Below are 14,146 nucleotides of genomic sequence, written 5' to 3'. Positions count from 1 at the left end.
TAGGTTAGCCAGCTTAGCTAGGTTAGCCATGTTAGCGAGGTTAGCTATGTTAGCCAGGTTAGCCCTGTTAGCCAGGTTAGCCACAGAGACTGAAGAAGCTCAGCTTGCTCGAGTTTGTATCCCTGCGTTCTGCTGACGTCCTCACTTTACCCGAACGACTTCAGTGAAACGATCACACACACACACACACACAGACAACAATCATTTAAAAGGGAAGTCACCTTCACATGGAACTACCACTACTGTTCATGTGTGGTTGTCCCCCCCCTCCCCCCCCCCGCCTCCCTGCCAGAGAGGAGCAGTGTACATAACGCTTCTTATATGATGGTAGGAAGTGCTTAACTCAACATCTGCTTCCACCAATAGGGAGTCTCCCTCTCATCCCTCTCTCATCTCCCTCTCATCCCTCTCTCAATCTGTCTTCTCTCAAACCCCACGGCCCCCCCACCAGCCCCCCCCCCCCCCCCCCGCTGACTCTGTTCTGAGTCATCTCCATAACTCCCAACACCCACCGGTCCTCATCCATCACCCCCCCCACTGCCATGTTGTCTTTCTGTCTATAGAAATAAAAGGCTATTCTTTTAGTTTCCTGAAGATAAGACGCTCTATAGTTTTGCATTTCTGTACAACGCAATGAACAGGCGTGATCAGATGTATTGTCCTGACACGGTCGCTTTAGAGGTGAATGTAGGGCAGAGGTGAAAGGTCGTAGGACAGAGGTGAACGGTCGTAGGGCAGACAGGACAGAGCACTTACCGCTGTGACCGTAGTCGTGTTTGTTCGCTTCGTTTTTTAAAAAGAGACGAATGTTCATAATTCTCCATCGAAACCCAAACCCAAACAAAAGCTGTTTCTCTGTATAAAATGCCCCTCTCCCCCTCCGCTCAGTCAGTGTTTATTACATAACTATTACACTCATATTACACTGCTATTACATGGTAATAAGCTACTTCATGTCTTTGTGCTGGGCACAAGGAGCGTAGGCGTATCAGGCTTGTATGTTTCTGACCTCGGGGCCGTTATACCGCAGGCCGCTGATCCTGGGTCAGATTATAGTCACCTGAGTTGTGCTCTCAGCTGATCTGGGGCCTGTTAGTCCAGCCAACCCTCTGCCATCGTGTGTAGAGCCGTGTCTCTACCGAGGGTCAGTGCTGACCTGGGGTCTGTTCCAGGCAGATCTCTCTGAGGCGTCCCATTGGCCCAGTAGGTGTTTGTCTCATTCCGCTCAAAATGGCCGCCGCAGGTGAGGGCGTTGGTATGGTTACGGTAAGCCCCGCCTCCTGTCGAGCGCGGGTGTCAAAGTGTGTAAAAGTGTGTTAAACGATATGGTGTGAAATGCTCTAAAAATGTACGATCGATTTTTCCTGAGAATGTATTCTAATGCGTGGGTATGTGTTATGTGTGTGTGTGTGTGTGTGTGTGTGTGTGTGAGAGAGAGAGAGATTGAGGAAGTTTGTGTTTGTGTGTGTATGTATGTATGTGTGTGTGTGTGTGTGTGTGTGTGTGAGAGAGAGAAAGACAGAGAGAGAGAGACAGAGAGAGAGAGAAAGAGAGAGAGAGAAAGACACTGTGTATGTCTGTACTTTAGTCCTTTTATAGAGGCACCATGTTAACGTGTATGTTAGTTGGTTGGTTTTACCCAAAGAAAGAAACGGTATTGCAGTGTTGTGCCATTTGTTTGGTCCATGAAAATCCAATTAAGAACAAATTCAAATAAAACAGTAGCAAAAGAACTCCACCTTGCTTTCTTGTTTCAAGTTTGTTCCTATTTTTTGTGTTTTTTACACTTTTTAAAATTGTCTTGTTGTATGTATGGATGGTCAGCAGAGCTGAGCAGAGGGGGACATGGGGGGACATCAGGGGGACATTATGGGGGACATTAGGGAGACATTAGGGGGGACATTAGGGACATTAGGGGGGACATTAGGGACATTAGGGGGGCATTGGGGACATTAGGGACATTAGGGACATTAGGGGTACCCAAAAGTCTGCTGAGGTCTTCCAGTGGGAGGTGGAGGAGCAGCAGAACTAGAAAGCAGGCCGGCGTGGTGAATCCTCTTATCTCTTCCCAGAGGTTCATTAACGCGGAGGCTCTCTGAGCTGCAGGCTGCTTCTGCTCAGGAACAGGCTCCAGAAACATTCAGCTGACAGTGTTTAATACGCCTCTTATCTCAGGACCAGGCAATCTGACTGGCGGATCTGGATGTTATCGTCTTCTGTAATAGGACGGTATAAAATTATATATACGTGTATATTTATATCTTTATATATTCTTTTGCTTAGCTTGTGGTTTCTCTCTCGCTCTGCCTTCCTCATGGTGTTGAGGGTTTTCTGGTCCAAATGAGAGTACTGTATATAACCTCTCCTCACAGACCTCCTCCTGGAGAGTACTGTATATAACCTCTCCTCACAGACCTCCCTCTGGAGAGTACTGTATATAACCTCTGCTCAAAGACCTCCCTCTGTAGAGTACTGTATATAACCTTGACCACCCTCTGGAGAGGATACTGTAGCTTAGAGATCTGCTGGATTTCAACACTGTTCACATCTCACGTCAAACACACCTTCACCTGTCCGTCAGAAGAGCAGAACCAACACCAAACAGAGAGGGTGCGTTCGTAAATGCGTTCGGAGCACACACTGGGTTCAACGTCATAGAGCGACCAAGTAATTTGATTGGATCGAAGAGGCGTTCTATGAGCGCTGATCAGATTTCCAGAGCGTATTTACGAACGTGCCCCGGGGTTCATCGAGGCGTGTCCAATGTTGCTGCAGCAGAACAATCTGACAGCAGATTTGGTGATTCTCTCTGAGTCTCTCTGAACTTTACAGAGCCTGATATCAGCACTCTGCATCTACAGGCAAATGAGAGAGTGGTAGATGGGTAGATTAGCCCCCCCCCTCCCCCTCCACCCTCCCTAATGCTGCCTTATCTCTCCGCCTCTGCCCCCCCCCTTTAATTCATCAAATTAAATCATTTCTTTCTTCCCCTCCGCTCTGTTTAAAGTTCATTGTTCAGCTGTGGGGCTGATGAAGGGGGGGGGGGGGGGGGGGTGATGGTTTAGAGGGAAGGCGTGTGTCTTGTTGTTCATGTGTCTCGCTGCACGAGTCTGATTCAGATCGACTGACTGAACAATTAATGACTGAAAATGCTGAAGATTTAAAGGGCAGATTTCAGATTTACTTGAAGAAATGAAATGAAATGTTTCTGGTGGTGAATTGAGTCCGTCTGCGTTCCCAAACAGCTACGAAGCCTCAGATGTTTAACCAGAAGGTGGCGCATTTACACAGATTATAAAGACTGAATGAATACGCATAAAACAGACCCCTCTGTCCCATGCCCTCTCCTCTCTACCATGCCCTCTCCTCTCTACCCTGCCCTCTCCTCTCTACCATGCCCTCTCCTCTCTACCCTGCCCTCTCCTCTCTACCATGCCCTCTCCTCACTACCATGCCCTCTCCTCTCTACCCTGCCCTCTCCTCTCTACCCTGCCCTCTCCTCTCTACCCTGCCCTCTCCTCTCTACCCTGCCCTCTCCTCTCTACCATGCCCTCTCCTCTCTACCATGCCCTCTCCTCTCTACCCTGCCCTCTCCTCTCTACCCTGCCCTCTCCTCTCTACCATGCCCTCTCCTCTCTACCATGCCCTCTCCTCTCTACCCTGCCCTCTCCTCTCTACCATGCCCTCTCCTCTCTACCCTGCCCTCTCCTCTCTACCATGCCCTCTCCTCTCTACCATGCCCTCTCCTCTCTACCCTGCCCTCTCCTCTCTACCCTGCCCTCTCCTCTCTACCATGCCCTCTCCTCTCTATCATGCCCTCTCCTCTCTACCATGCCCTCTCCTCTCTACCCTGCCCTCTCCTCTCTACCATGCCCTCTCCTCTCTACCCTGCCCTCTCCTCTCTACCATGCCCTCTCCTCTCTACCATGCCCTCTCCTCTCTACCCTGCCCTCTCCTCTCTACCCTGCCCTCTCCTCTCTACCCTGCCCTCTCCTCTCTACCCTGCCCTCTCCTCTCTACCATGCCCTCTCCTCTCTACCCTGCCCTCTCCTCTCTACCCTGCCCTCTCCTCTCTACCCTGCCCTCTCCTCTCTACCATGCCCTCTCCTCTCTACCCTGCCCTCTCCTCTCTACCATGCCCTCTCCTCTCTACCCTGCCCTCTCCTCTCTACCATGCCCTCTCCTCTCTACCCTGCCCTCTCCTCTCTACCCTGCCCTCTCCTCTCTACCCTGCCCTCTCCTCTCTACCATGCCCTCTCCTCTCTACCCTGCCCTCTCCTCTCTACCATGCCCTCTCCTCTCTACCCTGCCCTCTCCTCTCTACCCTGCCCTCTCCTCTCTACCCTGCCCTCTCCTCTCTACCATGCCCTCTCCTCTCTACCATGCCCTCTCCTCTCTACCATGCCCCTTTCTACCATGCCCTCTCCTCTCTACCCTGCCCTCTCCTCTCTACCCTGCCCTCTCCTCTCTACCCTGCCCTCTCCTCTCTACCCTGCCCTCTCCTCTCTACCCTGCCCTCTCCTCTCTACCCTGCCCTCTCCTCTCTACCATGCCCTCTCCTCTCTACCCTGCCCTCTCCTCTCTACCCTGCCCTCTCCTCTCTACCATGCCCTCTCCTCTCTACCATGCCCTCTCCTCTCTACCATGCCCTCTCCTCTCTACCATGCCCTCTCCTCTCTACCCTGCCCTCTCCTCTCTACCCTGCCCTCTCCTCTCTACCATGCCCTCTCCTCTCTACCATGCCCTCTCCTCTCTACCATGCCCTCTCCTCTCTACCATGCCCTCTCCTCTCTACCATGCCCTCTCCTCTCTACCATGCCCTCTCCTCTCTACCATGCCCTCTCCTCTCTACCATGCCCTCTCCTCTCTACCATGCCCTCTCCTCTCTACCATGCCCTCTCCTCTCTACCCTGCCCTCTCCTCTCTACCCTGCCCTCTCCTCTCTACCCTGCCCTCTCCTCTCTACCATGCCCTCTCCTCTCTACCATGCCCTCTCCTCTCTACCATGCCCTCTCCTCTCTACCATGCCCTCTCCTCTCTACCCTGCCCTCTCCTCTCTACCCTGCCCTCTCCTCTCTACCATGCCCTCTCCTCTCTACCATGCCCTCTCCTCTCTACCCTGCCCTCTCCTCTCTACCCTGCCCTCTCCTCTCTACCCTGCCCTCTCCTCTCTACCATGCCCTCTCCTCTCTACCATGCCCTCTCCTCTCTACCCTGCCCTCTCCTCTCTACCATGCCCTCTCCTCTCTACCCTGCCCTCTCCTCTCTACCATGCCCTCTCCTCTCTACCCTGCCCTCTCCTCTCTACCCTGCCCTCTCCTCTCTACCATGGCCTCTCCTCTCTACCATGCCCTCTCCTCTCTACCATGCCCTCTCCTCTCTACCCTGCCCTCTCCTCTCTACCCTGCCCTCTCCTCTCTACCATGCCCTCTCCTCTCTACCATGCCCTCTCCTCTCTACCCTGCCCTCTCCTCTCTACCATGGCCTCTCCTCTCTACCATGCCCTCTCCTCTCTACCATGCCCTCTCCTCTCTACCCTGCCCTCTCCTCTCTACCCTGCCCTCTCCTCTCTACCCTGCCCTCTCCTCTCTACCATGCCCTCTCCTCTCTACCCTGCCCTCTCCTCTCTACCCTGCCCTCTCCTCTCTACCATGGCCTCTCCTCTCTACCATGCCCTCTCCTCTCTACCCTGCCCTCTCCTCTCTACCCTGCCCTCTCCTCTCTACCATGCCCTCTCCTCTCTACCATGCCCTCTCCTCTCTACCCTGCCCTCTCCTCTCTACCCTGCCCTCTCCTCTCTACCCTGCCCTCTCCTCTCTACCATGCCCTCTCCTCTCTACCCTGCCCTCTCCTCTCTACCCTGCCCTCTCCTCTCTATCCTGCCCTCTCCTCTCTACCATGCCCTCTCCTCTCTACCATGCCCTCTCCTCTCTACCCTGCCCTCTCCTCTCTATCCTGCCCTCTCCTCTCTACCCTGCCCTCTCCTCTCTACCATGCCCTCTCCTCTCTACCCTGCCCTCTCCTCTCTACCCTGCCCTCTCCTCTCTATCCTGCCCTCTCCTCTCTACCCTGCCCTCTCCTCTCTACCCTGCCCTCTCCTCTCTACCATGCCCTCTCCTCTCTACCCTGCCCTCTCCTCTCTACCCTGCCCTCTCCTCTCTACCATGCCCTCTCCTCTCTACCATGCCCTCTCCTCTCTACCCTGCCCTCTCCTCTCTACCATGCCCTCTCCTCTCTATCCTGCCCTCTCCTCTCTACCATGCCCTCTCCTCTCTATCCTGCCCTCTCCTCTCTACCATGCCCTCTCCTCTCTACCCTGCCCTCTCCTCTCTATCCTGCCCTCTCCTCTCTACCCTGCCCTCTCCTCTCTACCCTGCCCTCTCCTCTCTACCATGCCCTCTCCTCTCTACCCTGCCCTCTCCTCTCTACCATGCCCTCTCCTCTCTATCCTGCCCTCTCCTCTCTACCCTGCCCTCTCCTCTCTACCCTGCCCTCTCCTCTCTACCCTGCCCTCTCCTCTCTACCATGCACTCTCCTCTCTACCCTGCCCTCTCCTCTCTATCCTGCCCTCTCCTCTCTACCCTGCCCTCTCCTCTCTACCATGCCCTCTCCTCTCTACCATGCCCTCTCCTCTCTACCATGCCCTCTCCTCTCTACCCTGCCCTCTCCTCTCTACCCTGCCCTCTCCTCTCTACCATGCCCTCTCCTCTCTACCCTGCCCTCTCCTCTCTACCATGCCCTCTCCTCTCTACCCTGCCCTCTCCTCTCTACCCTGCCCTCTCCTCTCTACCCTGCCCTCTCCTCTCTACCATGCCCTCTCCTCTCTACCCTGCCCTCTCCTCTCTACCCTGCCCTCTCCTCTCTACCCTGCCCTCTCCTCTCTACCATGCCCTCTCCTCTCTACCCTGCCCTCTCCTCTCTACCCTGCCCTCTCCTCTCTACCCTGCCCTCTCCTCTCTACCCTGCCCTCTCCTCTCTACCATGCCCTCTCCTCTCTATCCTGCCCTCTCCTCTCTACCCTGCCCTCTCCTCTCTACCATGCCCTCTCCTCTCTACCATGCCCTCTCCTCTCTACCATGCCCTCTCCTCTCTACCCTGCCCTCTCCTCTCTACCCTGCCCTCTCCTCTCTACCATGCCCTCTCCTCTCTACCCTGCCCTCTCCTCTCTATCCTGCCCTCTCCTCTCTACCCTGCCCTCTCCTCTCTACCCTGCCCTCTCCTCTCTACCCTGCCCTCTCCTCTCTACCCTGCCCTCTCCTCTCTACCCTGCCCTCTCCTCTCTACCCTGCCCTCTCCTCTCTACCATGCCCTCTCCTCTCTACCCTGCCCTCTCCTCTCTACCATGCCCTCTCCTCTCTACCATGCCCTCTCCTCTCTACCCTGCCCTCTCCTCTCTACCCTGCCCTCTCCTCTCTACCCTGCCCTCTCCTCTCTACCCTGCCCTCTCCTCTCTACCATGCCCTCTCCTCTCTACCATGCCCTCTCCTCTCTACCATGCCCTCTCCTCTCTATCCTGCCCTCTCCTCTCTATCCTGCCCTCTCCTCTCTACCCTGCCCTCTCCTCTCTACCATGCCCTCTCCTCTCTACCCTGCCCTCTCCTCTCTATCCTGCCCTCTCCTCTCTATCCTGCCCTCTCCTCTCTACCCTGCCCTCTCCTCTCTACCCTGCCCTCTCCTCTCTACCCTGCCCTCTCCTCTCTACCCTGCCCTCTCCTCTCTATCCTGCCCTCTCCTCTCTACCATGCCCTCTCCTCTCTACCATGCCCTCTCCTCTCTACCCTGCCCTCTCCTCTCTACCCTGCCCTCTCCTCTCTACCCTGCCCTCTCCTCTCTACCCTGCCCTCTCCTCTCTACCATGCCCTCTCCTCTCTACCATGCCCTCTCCTCTCTACCATGCCCTCTCCTCTCTACCATGCCCTCTCCTCTCTACCCTGCCCTCTCCTCTCTACCCTGCCCTCTCCTCTCTACCCTGCCCTCTCCTCTCTACCCTGCCCTCTCCTCTCTATCCTGCCCTCTCCTCTCTACCATGCCCTCTCCTCTCTACCATGCCCTCTCCTCTCTACCCTGCCCTCTCCTCTCTACCATGCCCTCTCCTCTCTACCCTGCCCTCTCCTCTCTACCCTGCCCTCTCCTCTCTACCATGCCCTCTCCTCTCTACCCTGCCCTCTCCTCTCTACCCTGCCCTCTCCTCTCTACCCTGCCCTCTCCTCTCTACCATGCCCTCTCCTCTCTACCCTGCCCTCTCCTCTCTACCCTGCCCTCTCCTCTCTACCCTGCCCTCTCCTCTCTACCCTGCCCTCTCCTCTCTACCATGCCCTCTCCTCTCTACCATGCCCTCTCCTCTCTACCATGTCCACTGTCCCATGCTGAAGTTTGCAACGTGGTAATTATTGTAAATATCAACACAGAAGCACAGGATTGTGGTCCTGATTTTAGAGCTGAACAAGAGAGGTGGAGGAGGGGGTGGGAGATTGGTGGAGGAGAGATAGAGATGGAGGAGTGAGAGAGATGGAGGAGAGAGAGAGATGGAGGAGGGAGAGATGGAGGAGGGAGAGAGGTGGAGGAGGGAGAGAGGAGGAGGGAGAGAGAGGTGGAGGAGAGAGTAGGAGGGAGAGAGGTGGAGGAGGGAGAGAGGTGGAGGAGAGAGGTGGAGGAGAGAGAGGAGGAGGGAGAGAGGTGGAGGAGGAAGAGAGGTGGAGGAGGGAGAGAGTAGGAGGGAGAGAGGTGGAGGAGAGAGAGAGGTGGAGGAGAGATAGAGGTGGATGAGGGAGAGAGGTAGAGGAGGGAGAGAGGTGGAGGAGAGAGAGAGGTGGAGGAGAGGTGGAGGAGAGAGAGAGGTGGAGGAGGGAGAGTGGTGGAGGAGAGGTGGAGGTGGAGGAGAGAGAGAGGTGGAGGAGAGGTGGAGGAGAGAGAGAGGTGGAGGAGAGAGAGAGGTGGAGGAGGGAGAGTGGTGGAGGAGAGGTGGAGGTGGAGGAGAGAGTAGGAGGGAGAGAGGTGGAGGAGAGAGAGAGGTGGATGAGGGAGAGAGGTGGATGAGGGAGAGAGGTGGAGGAGCGAGAGAGGTGGAGGAGAGAGAGAGGTGGAGGAGGGAGAGAGGTGGGTGTCATTGACTGAAGACGTCAATGTTAACATGACTAACACATGTTGTTAATGTTACATGTTAAATGTCAGGTAGACAAAGGCTACGGCTGAAACCGTTGTCAATTAAAATCTACACTTTTGCATCTGAACTAGAGTGTGCGGCTTCTACTTCATTCAACGACATGTTAAACGTTAACATGATTAAGACATGTTGTTAATGTTACATGTTAACATGATTAAGACATGTTACATTTACATTTTTTGCATTTAGCAGACGCCTTATTCCAAAGCGACTTACAATCAATACATTTGACTACGCAAGTGAATCATCAATCCACCAGTCGTATCAGGAAGAGTATTCTAGCTCAGGCCAGGGGCCATTGGCAGTCACAGTGATAGAAGGATTTTATTTTTTATTTGTTTTTATTTTATTTTTTATATATAGACATTGGAGAACAGAGAGACAGTACAAGGGGGGCAGTAGAAGTCATAGGGGACACAGTAAAGGGGAAAGCGGGTGTCTCAGGACACGCAGTGCTGGGCGGTAGTGGATGTCTCAGGAGGAGCAGTTAAGGTGCAACCTGAAGAGATGGGTCTTCAGTCTCCGACGGAAGATGGGTAGTGACTGCAGTTCTGACAGCCGTGGGGAGCTCATTCCACCAGCGGGGATGTTGTTAATGTTAACATGAGTAAGACATGTTGTTAATGTTAACATGATTAAGACATGTTGTTAATGTTAACATGATTAAGACATGTTGTTAATATCTAAACACCGGACCTCCAGATGTCAGCCTGCTTCAGGTCAGCCCCCACACAGCTGGTCCCTGAAGAGGTTTATGCCTCTTACATCCAGGCCAAGTGTGATGAGATATGACCCATGAAGGGATTCATACAGCCTGATAGTCATATTAACCATTCACTAACCCTCCATCCGTCAAGCTCAAAGTGGAGCTGCATGGCTCTCTCTGGACTTCACGGGGCAGCACTGACGATGGGTTGTGTTCATTAGTTTATGATCACGACAAATCATCTTCATATCGTCCTCGTGGGTGCTGATGCGTCCTGCTCGGTCCATCCCTCCCTCCCTTGTCACTTTCTCTCCTCCATCCCTCCCTCGTCACTTTCTCTCCATCCGTCCATCCCTCTCTCTTTACTTTCTCTCCTCCATCCCTCCCTCCCTCGTCACTTTCTCTCCTCCATCCCTCCCTCTCTCTTTACTTTCTCTCCTCCATCCCTCCCTCTCTCTTCACTTTCTCTCCTCCATCCCTCCCTCTTTACTTTCTCTCCTCCATCCCTCCCTCCCTCGTCACTTTCTCTCCTCCATCCCTCCCTCTCTCTTTACTTTCTCTCCTCCATCCCTCCCTCCCTCGTCACTTTCTCTCCGTCCGTCCATCCCTCTCTCTTTACTTTCTCTCCTCCATCCCTCCCTCCCTCGTCACTTTCTCTCCTCCATCCCTCCCTCCCTCGTCACTTTCTCTCCATCCGTCCATCCCTCTCTCTTTACTTTCTCTCCTCCATCCCTCCCTCCCTCGTCACTTTCTCTCCTCCATCCCTCCCTCTCTCTTTACTTTCTCTCCTCCATCCCTCCCTCTCTCTTCACTTTCTCTCCTCCATCCCTCCCTCTTTACTTTCTCTCCTCCATCCCTCCCTCCCTCGTCACTTTCTCTCCTCCATCCCTCCCTCTCTCTTTACTTTCTCTCCTCCATCCCTCCCTCCCTCGTCACTTTCTCTCCGTCCGTCCATCCCTCTCTCTTTACTTTCTCTCCTCCATCCCTCCCTCCCTCGTCACTTTCTCTCCTCCATCCCTCCCTCCCTCGTCACTTTCTCTCCTCCGTGCGTCCTGCACGGTCCAACCCTCCTCTCTTTTCACTTTCTCTCCATCCCTCCCTCCCTCGTCACTTTCTCTCCGCGCGTGCTGTTCGTGCTGGCGACGTGCAGCAGATCAGCGCGAAAGGTGGAGAGACACACAGCTCGAGCGTAAAACCGGGGGAGAGTCTGAGTCTCCGCGAGAGCTGCGGCACCGGGCAGAAGCAGCACGCGGCGCCTTCAAACCGGCCAGCGCGACCGGACGGACAGCTCGTCACTCTGCTGCCGCGAGACTACCGGGACCAGACGGGCAGAGTCCTGGACCGGACAGGCTCGAGACACCGGACGGACCCAGGTGTGGTTTATATATATGTATATATAAGGTATGCTGGTGTGTTGGTGTGTTGAGTTGATGCTGCGTTTGTCTGCTTATACGAGCAGATAGATGTGTGAAGGTTTGGTAAAAGGGTTTGGTGTGGAAGTGCAACACGCAGATGATCAACTCTTCTATTCTCTTCTATTCTCTTCTATTCTCTTCATTTATCTTCTATTCTCTTCTATTCTCTTCTATTCTCTTCTATTCTCTTCTATTCCAATCTTTTCTTTTCTACTCCAGTCTGTTCTGCTGTCTCTGAATATGGAGGCTTTTAAAGCTCGGGTTTCAGTCATGTTAAAGCTCGGGTTTCACCCCAATAGTGACGGAGGCAGACTTCTCTGTTTCTGAACACAGGAGCGCTTTTATAATAATAATAATAATAATAATAATAATAATAATATTAATAATAACCTTTATTTGTCTAGCACTTTTCCTGCCAACGTTGCAGCTCAAAGTGCTTTAATCATTATATAATCATCATTTAATAATTATTAATATATTATTGTTATTATGATTATTATCAATTATGACGGATCTTCGGTGTGTTTGGTATCGGAGCCGAAGCGCAGAAACCTCAGTCCATCGTCCATACGTCTGACATACAGTCTGGTCTGGAGTTTAACACAACACGCCTTTGTGGAAAAGTCTACTTTACACATTAAATTATAATTACCCAAACTTTTCTTAGAATCAACGAAGCAGTCTTGTGTATTTTACATGAACAATATTCTTTTTTGGCGAGAGTGTTGCGACAATAGCACGTTTAGATGTTATAGTCATAGTATAATAAAGACTATACTAAAGTAATTAAGATTACACAACAATCAGAGCATGAACATTTGTATAGAGGTTCATTGAATAGTGTCTTGGATTTTTAAGCGATTATTTCACCTGGGATATAATAATCTATAACAAGCATGGAGACAGTTGTAGACATATTAGCGGTGTTACAACATCTGACTCTGGTAATATTGCACATTATAATATTATAATGCTGCACATTTAAAAAAAACAATTATTGTAAAATCCTGCTCAACATCAGACATCAAACATGCCTCCACCTTCATTTAAAATTTCACGAATGAATTAGAAGTTCCGTGCTGCGGTTTTCTACACACACACCTTTTTACACACACACACACACACACACCTTTCTACAAACACCCTTCTACACACACACACCTTTCTACACACACCTTTCTACACACACACCTTTCTACACACACCTTTCTATACACACACCTTTCTACACACACCTTTCTACACACACACCTTTCTACACACACACACCTTTCTACACACACCTTTCTATACACACACCTTTCTACACACACCTTTCTACACACACACCTTTCTATACACACACCTTTCTACATACACACCTTTCTATACACACCTTTCTATACACACACCTTTCTACACACACACCTTTCTACACACACCTTTCTATACACACACCTTTCTACACACACCTTTCTACATACACACCTTTCTATACACACCTTTCTACACACACACCTTTCTACATACACACCTTTCTACACACTACACACACCAAGATACACACCACACACCATGTAAGATACACACCACACACCATGTAAGATACACACCACACACCATGTAAGATACACACCATGTAAGACACACACCACACACCATGTAAGACACACACCATGTAAGACACACACCACACACCATGTAAGACACACACCATGTAAGACACACACCATGTAAGATACACACCATGTAAGACACACACCACACACCATGTAAGACACACACCATGTAAGATACACACCATGTAAGATACACACCACACACCATGTAAGACACACACCACACACCATGTAAGATACCAGTAACGTGCAGTGAGGTCATTGGCTGGGTAGGCAGTGAGCTATTAAAAAAAAATCATGCGATTAACGCAGCAGCCAGACTTCAAATGGCATAGCGCATACTATAAAGGCAATCAATAGCCCTTATATCTTTTAACGCAGGCTCAAAACTCACTTCTTCAAGAAGTAGGTCTACTACCAGAATCCTCCCTGCACCTATTGTATTGTTAGTTTGCTATTCTTCTCTATGCTATTGCTATTGCTATATTGCTATACTGTATTTTTAGTTTGCTATTCTTCATTTTGCCTTAAAAAAGCAGTACACTCCTACGTTAAATGCAATTTTTGTAAGTCGCTTTGAATAAAAGCGTCGGCTAAATGACTGTAATGTAGGCTAATATACTATACTAAAGTCAATCACATAGCCCATATATACTATACTATCAAATAGCTGGTCAAAAATGTCAAATGTATTGTTATCTCATAACTACACATAGCGTAGCGCAACAGCCTGTATGGCATTGCCTACATTCACCTAGAACCGCGGCGCGAACAGCAGAGGATGCCGCTACGGCAAGCCAAACGCAAACTGTCAATCATGCTGTCAGAAGCAGCGTGGCACAGTGCCTCAACGTCCTCCAATGAAGACAATGTGAGAACAGACTACGCATGCGCAAACCTACGAAACCGTTGGTCTGTCACTTCGCATAGCACAGAAGCACAAGCACAGTCTGCCTCAGCCTCTGGGAGCAAACTCTCCTGGTGCCAGGGCATGCATTATATTTTTATAACAACACATTTTACATCATTTATTTTTATTTTAACAACATATTAACACATTAAAGTTAAGAATAATGAGTAAAATAAATTAAAAATATAATTTTGAGATAAAAAAATAATAAAAAAATATTTTAAAAAGACTGATATTCTTTTTCTTTCTTAAATGCCTGGGTGAGGCACTGCCTACCCTGCCTCACCTGACTGCACGCCACTGTAAGATACACACCATGTAAGATACACACCATGTAAGATACACACCTTGTAA

General features: G+C 51.2%; 1 protein-coding gene across 1 annotated transcript in view; it reads right to left on the bottom strand.

The window, feature by feature from the left end:
- Nucleotides 1–1,820: 1,820 nt before the first annotated feature.
- sult4a1 (sulfotransferase family 4A, member 1) overlaps nucleotides 1,821–14,146 on the bottom strand; it is a gene marked incomplete at both ends in the record, with an annotated part of 32,364 nt that continues 20,038 nt past the window's right edge. The window contains one exon of the mRNA XM_080538013.1: nucleotides 1,821–1,829. Coding sequence (XP_080394139.1) covers nucleotides 1,821–1,829 — 9 coding nt within the window. The remainder of the gene's footprint in view (nucleotides 1,830–14,146) is intronic.

The sequence above is a fragment of the Nansenia antarctica genome (genome assembly GCF_963989245.1).
Source record: "Nansenia antarctica genome assembly, chromosome: 8".
Lineage (NCBI taxonomy): Eukaryota > Metazoa > Chordata > Actinopteri > Argentiniformes > Microstomatidae > Nansenia > Nansenia antarctica.
This window is presented reverse-complemented; position numbering and strand designations above follow the sequence as displayed.